At 43.4% G+C, this 7788-nt stretch overlaps 2 protein-coding genes across 2 annotated transcripts; both read right to left on the reverse strand.

Annotated features, from left to right (window-relative positions):
- Nucleotides 1-137: 137 nt before the first annotated feature.
- On the reverse strand, nt 138-1892 carry LOC133005128 (ciliary microtubule-associated protein 3-like). The gene is made up of 5 exons (XM_061074711.1): nt 1740-1892; nt 949-1047; nt 554-687; nt 368-485; nt 138-203 (listed from the first exon to the last, which is right to left on the reverse strand). Exons 1-5 carry the CDS (start codon nt 1890-1892, stop codon nt 138-140), a joined length of 570 nt encoding a protein of 189 aa, XP_060930694.1.
- Nucleotides 1893-2116: 224 nt separating this feature from the next.
- LOC133005116 (V-type proton ATPase subunit S1-like) lies at nt 2117-7186 on the reverse strand. The gene is made up of 10 exons (XM_061074696.1): nt 7054-7186; nt 6182-6302; nt 5347-5421; nt 5071-5264; nt 4940-4977; nt 4738-4823; nt 4426-4652; nt 4282-4317; nt 3330-3567; nt 2117-3235 (listed from the first exon to the last, which is right to left on the reverse strand). Exons 1-10 carry the CDS (start codon nt 7173-7175, stop codon nt 3023-3025), a joined length of 1350 nt encoding a protein of 449 aa, XP_060930679.1. The 5' UTR covers nt 7176-7186; the 3' UTR covers nt 2117-3022.
- Nucleotides 7187-7788: the final 602 nt, after the last annotated feature.

A 7788-nucleotide genomic window follows, 5' to 3' on the forward strand; every position in this document is an offset into this window, starting at 1 on the left:
GTGAATAAAAGAAAAATAAGTTTCTTTCTTTTTTAATCCTGGGATAAATAACTTTACTTGACGTCGGTTTTAGTCCGGCTGATAAACATTTTATTACCGTTATTCATTATGTCAGAGTCTGTTTTCATCCATCAGAGTTAAAAGTACAAACTCAGGTAGGCCACTCTGCTCCTCTGCTTCAGCAAAGCCTTCTCACTGTGTAACTGAAAGACAGAGAACAAGAGCGATAAGGTTTCATAACACATGACATTATGAATTGACTCTTTAATGAGAATCTATATCTTTCATTCCTCCTCAGAGACTTAAAACTCTTGATGAGGATTTTCTGAAATTGAAACTCCTGCTCACATTCTCACAGTTCACCCACCTTCACTCTGACGGACTTCTTCTCCAGCGGCGGCAGTCGGGACCAGTCCGGACGCCCAAAGCACATCGGCCAGCTCACCTTCCTGTTTGTCGCTGCGTCCGGCTGGTAGGTTCCCGGCCTGCAGAACCAAAATAACCTAAGTCAGCTCGGTTCAGCCTCTGGTCCACTGTGTCGCTCTGTTCTCACCCTGGACTGGCCTCAGCTGCACATGCCGGGGGTTTGAATCTCTGTGTGGTGGAGTTGAAAGGTGATTTTCCAGGTGGGACGATGGTGGACTGGCTGTGATCCTGCTGGTAGTGCTGAGGTGAAGGTGTCACAGTCTTGAGAGAGAAGATTAGAAATGTTAGTGATAAGTGGAAAAAACCAAACTATTCATGGTTTTATTTTTGGAACAATCTTCACTTTCAAAAGCTAAACCTGACCCAGTTTGAAGGCTTCTATTGAACCTAAACTCTCAGACTTCTAAATCGAACTTCATGTGTAAAATCAGGAGTAGAACCAATGTTCCTCTCAGATCATGGGCCCGTGTTGAACTACATGTACTGATGGATGCAGGTGCTTTGGGAACATGTTCCCTGTACCTTGCCAGAAGGTGGAAAACGTGCTGCAGTCCTCGCAGAGACGATATATCCTTTGTTACTCTCTGGTCTCATCTGCAAGTCGTGATATATGGTGCCAAACTGGGAGCAAAACAATGAAATTATGGATTTAATACATGGATATGATGGTCTCAGTTCTGCGGAGCCTCTGAAGTCCCAGAAGATGATGTGTTTTTATCTTGTTCCCACAAAATATCATCTATTGGGATTTCAGGGGCTCCAACATTACAAAGCAAAAATAAGTAAATGATAGTTTGAAGCACATCGATATCTGCATCATGAATATAACACATGACGTGATATAAATACACAAAAGACAAACTACATCATTGTAGCTTTGACAATACAACACTTTATTTACAACAAGGTTAAATTCAAGAGGAAATGTCACTGGAAGTCGTTGGAAAGGGATCATTCGCAAAGGTTCATGGGAAATGTAGTTCATTCACTCTCGAATAAGTAGATCCAGAAACTATGCAACTTATATAAATCTCATGACTGTTTTTATTAATTTATTTTTAATTTTTGCTCTTGTAAAATTGTTTGTTGCTGATTGTGAATGTTTTTTGTTCACAGGCGTATTATTAAACAAATCCTGATCTCAACGTGACTGATTCAATAAAGATTGAATCAAAAAATATTTATTATTTTCACAGCCTTGTACCTTTGACATGTATTAATCAAATGAATGATAAAAGTGACTAAACATTCTGCAGAACCACACTTGTGTAAAAACAACATACAACATACTAACTACATGCGAGGAGACGAACCTCATGGTTGACGTAGCAGCCAGGGCCGAGGTGTGGCGCCCCCTGGCGGTGCATCATGTTTCCCAGTCGGTCCGGAGCATGGTGGAGAGGGAAAAGCTTCCTCTCCTGGCTGCTGCAGAAAGCTGCTGATCTGCGAGAACGAGCCACAGACATCCTGCACCAGCAGCGTGTAGCCGAGAGAGTGACAAACAAACCAGAGTTAACACACAGTTACACACTAATCCTGGTGTCGTCTCCTGCAACACTGCTGCTGCTGTTGTGACTTGTAACCATGGCAACCGAGCTGGGGCGTGAATAATGCAAATTGTGTTAACAACGGGTCAATATGCATGAATACACAATCCCAACATCCAGTTACAAAAAGCTAGAACGATTCATTCATGTTTGAGAAATTTTATTGCAATTTTATGTCAAATTAAATTTTTTACAATATTTAAAAGAATCAAACTTCCCGACATGAAACTAAATGATTTGTTTACAATTGATAGATTCTCTTTATTTGCAGGTGAAGACATTGGACAGTAGTCTTTGCATTTGACAAAAAGCAGAACTCAGGCACCGTTGTTAAATTAATCAATGACCCTGAAGCAAAAAGTAAACTTAAAGGGCAGCGAAGGCACATAAAGTATTTTCATATAAATAATTCGGCTGTGGATAAAACGTGGGATTGCTGTGGTGCAAGTCTGCGATTCAACCACGAGTGAAAACAGAACTAAACCCAAGAGGAAGAACTTCTGCACTTTCACCAGGGGCCGTTTCAAAACAGCCACATTCAGGAATTTCACACATTTCACAAACACATTATATACACACAGGCACTTCTTTCATGACCAGGAGTCTTTGAATTACTGTGGATTTGGAAAAAATAAAGACACGAGTAAGAATTGAGGTCTGAAAAGTTCCTACAGCTTCCAGCAGGGACATTACTATTGGCACTTGCGAGTTAAGAGTGCAATTTATTTTTATTATTAGGGAGAATATTCAATGTCTCTGGTATGAAAACAACATTTAGCACTCGCACCCTAAATTAGCTCATGAGGAAAAAACGGGTGCATCCGTTTTTGGCACTTGTACATCGAGAGGGAAACAAAGTGGAATGTGCCCAAACTCATCTGAGGAAGGAAAACTAAAGGAGAGAATGTCAGGAGGAGGAGATCTGCCTGACACGCACCTTTCAAAGTAAAAGGCTCCACACATTACAAAAAGCTAAATCACACAGATTGACTCTCCAAGGTCCGACATCAGGAGGCACTGAAGGCTGAGGAGTGTGTGAGAGGACGTCTTCAGTCCGTCTGAGGCACGGAGATCGATGGACCTTTGGGGTCGTCGAACCGATCCATGGTGTTCAGCTGCATGATCATGTGCAGGCCGTACACGAAGATGAGCAGCATGAGCAGCGAGGTGATCAGCCCCATCCAGATCCCCGCGGTGAAGAAGCCGGCACAGTCGCTGGCGTAGGAGAAGTTCGTCCCGTTTGCCAAACTGAAGCCTTGAATCTGTAGACACAGTATGAAACACACAGTTAGAACATGAGGCTTTACTGCAGCTGGGTTGAGAGGCAGAGAGGAGAATGCAGCTCGACTCTCGTACCTGGAAGTCAATAAAATTGAGCCTCCACTCGCGCGTTTCCGTGTTGGTGCTGTTCAGCACCAGCAGAGCGTCCTTGGAGCTGGAGACCGACATGCAGTGGAAGGAATACTCTGCAGGGGCGTAGATGCCGCGGCCTCCGGTGAAAGACGCAGAGGAGGCGTTGGCTCGCAGCTGCACCGAGTCCAGGGTGAACCAGTTCCGTCCGGACACGGGGTAGAACCGCTGACTCATGGCAAATCTGGGGATGAACAAAGCGATGTTCAGTGTTTTAACAGGGTATTATTGTAGATGGCTCGTGTTCATTACCTGGATTCTGAGAACATCTGTTATAAATACGTAGGACAACGAGGATGTAGGAACAGGAGTCAAATATATAAACAGTGCTGTCAGGACCAGGAGAGGCCACAGCACGTGTCACCACTCGAGCAGCTTTCAGACAGTCAGGGAATCTCCTGATATTATCCAGAGAAGCTGAATAACGTCTACAGGATTCAAGCACTTTGATTACGTTTCTCAAAATCTGAGACAAACAAAAATAACACAAATGTCTCATGATGAAAAAGAGGAGTCACACACGTAGAGGACTGAGATGTCGACCTGAAAAGACAACAAGGTTTGAGGGTTTGTTGGTGATTTGGGTCGAGGCCAGTGGTGATGTGTTTTAAATAAAAAACAAGTGATCTCTCCGCAGTGGAATTGATTTGTTACGTCTCTCCCTGACCCGAGTGCTGCGAACACGTCGGACTCGGACACTTTCCTGCTGCGTTCTTCATATTTGAAAGGTTAAACTTGAAGAAACGGTTGTCCAGACATTTTCTAGAGACCATGTCTGAAAACAGCTCCAGTGTAGCGCTGTCTAAAGGCAACAACACACCTGCCAGACCCACTAAAACTCACTTACTATCACTTCATACCTTAATTACTCTGAACAATCTGCACTTTATCCTCTTACCTTAGCTCATAGCCTCTTGGATAACTCAGCACAAGCCTGAAAAGAGAAAACAACACATTCAAAATGACTCCTTTCCTTTAAATAACACAAACTTGAAGTTCACTTGTGAGTATAGTTTGACTAAATGACTACCGGGGCCCTTACAGTGAGTGAGTGGTGTTACACGTGGATCTGTCCAGGATGGGCGTCTCTGCAGCCAGGTCGATCCACGCTCCGCTGCTGGAGAGGCTCACGCTGAGGTTCTGGGCCCACAGCATGATGCACGGGTTTCCAGACACGTTGAACATGATGGGCGCTTTCACATCATCCTCCGCTGTGGCGAGCAGGGAGCGGCCCACGGACTGGTCCGACACAGACGCCTCGGATATGACCTGCAGAGACATGATTTAAGATCTTTGAGTCGTCATGTTTATATTTATACAGAGAGAGAGAATAGTTCGGGTGTGATCCTCTCACTCGTGACGGCTGCAGTCCCGTGTAGATCGCTGTGTACGGAACTTCTTTTGCTTTCACGGCACTAAGAACATTTCCGATGACCTCATCTGTTGGAGGAGAAATGCACTTGAGTCACATGTTGCATATTATAAAGAAACTACCGCATGATTAACATGATATGGTGCTTTAAATACAACCCTATGAAATCCTTTAACATCCTCACCATTGTCCCTCAGCACTTCCTTGCAGGACTTGTGTGATCTGTTAAACAATCACAAAGGTTTATTTTCTTCACATCTAAAAGTAGAAATAGAAGAAATAGATTGAATGATACCACAGAAACTGAAGCCTCACCCGGTACAATAAGGCAGATTGATGAGCAGGAGGTTGTTGACGGACGTGTTGATGGTCAGATGCGACAGAGTCTCGGGATCTACGAGCACGGGCGACACGCCGAGTGTTTCCTGAAACAGAGCCGGGAAGGAGGAGGAGCCTGTCCACTCTAAGGCCGGCACCGTGATGGACGAGGCCGACGCCTGAAGAGCCGCCTGGAGACGAGCGAGAGGAAAGAATCATGGTTCTTATTCGTCTCACTCCGGATTAAAGTGTGAATGTGGTTCAAACACCTACCTCCAGGTTGTGAAAGGCACTATCCTGCTTGTTTCCAAACACGCCGCCGAAGAGCGTGAAGTCATCTTTGCTCAACTGAACACAAATAAACACAAATAACACAACTCAAAACACGTCTGCTTAGATCAGTCTAACAAACACAATAACTCATCTATCCCTCATTAATCTGATGTTTATCTCTGGTTTCACTTTGTCACTCGTGTTCATAGATGATGAACTGTTCCTGTCTCAACCTCTCAAGCTGATTTACTTGTTATATTTTGTTGTATTGACAAGTGTTTGTGTCTCCTAATCCAATTTAAACACTTACTTTAAATACTTAAACTGTTCATGCGTGTATTTGTGATATATGGCAAGGTCTTGAAATGAGCAGTGAAATAAAATGTACTATGTTTATTAATAAAATACATCATTTGCCCAGAACAACTGTAAATAAAACAGCATCTAGTGAAAGCTGCAGATAAAGCTGCTCCTGTGAATCTATCTGGAACAGGATCGTCCACAGAGAGAAGACACCCGGGCCGTGGATGTGTTATAGAGGAAGTGTGAAATGGGAAGTCACATCAAACCTCATAGTCACACCCGAATGAGAAGACTTTACACAGTGTGACCACGAATCACACGTGACTGCTCAGCTTTCCACAACTTCACAGATCCAAGGACAAACTCTCCAACAAGTTAAATCTATGAAAATCTCAGAGAAGCTTTGACTGTACAGGTTTTAAAAAACTCCTCCACTCTTCCCCCCCCCCCCACTGGGCTCCAGTGTGTTTCGGTGACAGGCCGGTTGTCTGCCACAGAGCCCGAGTTGTGTTTCCACGTGCCGGGCACTGACCTTGTCCTGAAGGAAGAGCAGCACGGTGTGAGGCCCGGAGCCCAACGCCGCCGCCAGGTAGACGCTCAGCTGGTCGATGGATGTGATGTGACCGGCTGCAGGAGACGCCAGCGGTGGAAGACTGGGGACAGGAAGACAGATTCTTAAATATCATAAACTCTAACCTCCTTTTAAAGAGTCATTTTTGGGTCATTTGTCTCTCCTCTCCCCTGTAAAGGTTTATAAACAGCTTGCACATACATGGATCAGTCATTTTCCTCTGTTACTGTGAATCTAAAAAACACATTTCAGATATTTTATTAAATCCAAGCTTTCATTTTAAATCTTCACTTTATCTAATGAAGAGTTTCATTAATCAAAACAAATACAGATGAGTGGAGTGAGACAGAAATAGGATGATTTTAAGATCTTAAATAAGGACGAGACAAGAGGACGATAATAAACTACATCTCAATTTCCCTCTCCTCTTTATAAGAATTAAATAGTATTACATTATATTAGGGAATGTCTTTTAGATTTAACACAGATTTTCTGGAGGAAAATTCACAACAAGTAAATAAAAACAACAAAAACAGACTTTTACCAGATTCCTGACAGACATGAAATCACAAAGATCACAGATTTCAGCTGATTCCTTTTAAAAGTGAATTTAAAGGCTTTGAACTGAGTTTTGCCAACTTAAGTTCAACTACGAAGCTTCACTAGAATCATTAAATATCATATTTCCTTCTCTTTCTTTCTCTTTCTCTTCAGACTGAAGTTTTGTCTGAAGTGAGCCAGCTAGCAGGGGTTAGCATTTAGCATTAGCATTAGCACTGTTAGCCTGACAGCCTCTCCTCCTCCACGACACCATCAGATAGCGACGTGTTCACCTGTCGCTGGACCACAGCAGCAGCGGCACCTGAGAGGAGCAGCTCCCCGAGGACAAGCAGCCGAGGAGCGGCAGCAGGAACGCCGCTAGTCGCACTTTACTGGAGCAGCTCGGAGCGGCCATGTTGGTTCTGCTGCTTCCGCAAGAAGAAGAAGAAGAAGCTGGGGGTCATGTGACTGGGTGACCAGCTGACTGTCATGTGCCAGAGAGAGAGGGAGGGAGGGAGAGGGAGAGGGAGAGGGAGGGAGAGAGAGAGAGAGAGAGAGAGAGAGAGAGAGAGGGAGAGAGAGAGAGAGGGAGAGAGAGAGAGGGAGAGAGAGAGGAACACTTCCTGCTCTGTGAGTACTCCACTACACTACTCTCTGTAACGGAGTACTGTTACTTCGAGTACTGTGCAGGTACAGTCATTATTTTTAAGAGTTTACTTGTTTTCTTATGCTTTGTGCTTCACTTTACATAGTTTAACCAATTTGAATCTATATATAACATTTTATATATCATACACACATGTTGTACATATCATATTGAACACTATTATGAATTTATAATATATATACACACAAATAGATGGATAGATAGATATGTATTCATTTGTTATACCATACCTGAATATACACTTATAACTATCTAAATATATGCATTTATATATCTCTCTCTATTTGAATAGCTCCTTATGCACAGATGCCGTTTGTATCCTTTTTATATAATTTTTTATTTTCAGTGATCAACCGCCTGA

The sequence above is a fragment of the Limanda limanda genome, chromosome 7, assembly GCF_963576545.1.
Source record: "Limanda limanda chromosome 7, fLimLim1.1, whole genome shotgun sequence".
In the NCBI taxonomy this organism is placed as follows: Eukaryota; Metazoa; Chordata; class Actinopteri; order Pleuronectiformes; family Pleuronectidae; genus Limanda; species Limanda limanda.

What these genes read in the sequence shown, in the direction of transcription:
- LOC133005128 (XM_061074711.1), bottom strand. Translation starts at nt 1,892, where the DNA reads ATGTCTGTGGCTCGTTCTCGCAGATCAGCAGCTTTCTGCAGCAGCCAG. An exon ending in GCTGCTACGTCAACCATGAG is followed by an intron (nt 1,048 to 1,739) that starts GTTCGTCTCCTC and finishes TTTTGCTCCCAG; the next exon opens with TTTGGCACCATATATCACGA. An exon ending in GTTTTCCACCTTCTGGCAAG is followed by an intron (nt 688 to 948) that starts GTACAGGGAACA and finishes TTCTCTCTCAAG; the next exon opens with ACTGTGACACCTTCACCTCA.
- LOC133005116 (XM_061074696.1), bottom strand. Translation starts at nt 7,175, where the DNA reads ATGGCCGCTCCGAGCTGCTCCAGTAAAGTGCGACTAGCGGCGTTCCTG. An exon ending in CTGCTGTGGTCCAGCGACAG is followed by an intron (nt 6,303 to 7,053) that starts GTGAACACGTCG and finishes TCCTGTCCCCAG; the next exon opens with TCTTCCACCGCTGGCGTCTC. An exon ending in TGCTCTTCCTTCAGGACAAG is followed by an intron (nt 5,422 to 6,181) that starts GTCAGTGCCCGG and finishes ATTTGTGTTCAG; the next exon opens with TTGAGCAAAGATGACTTCAC.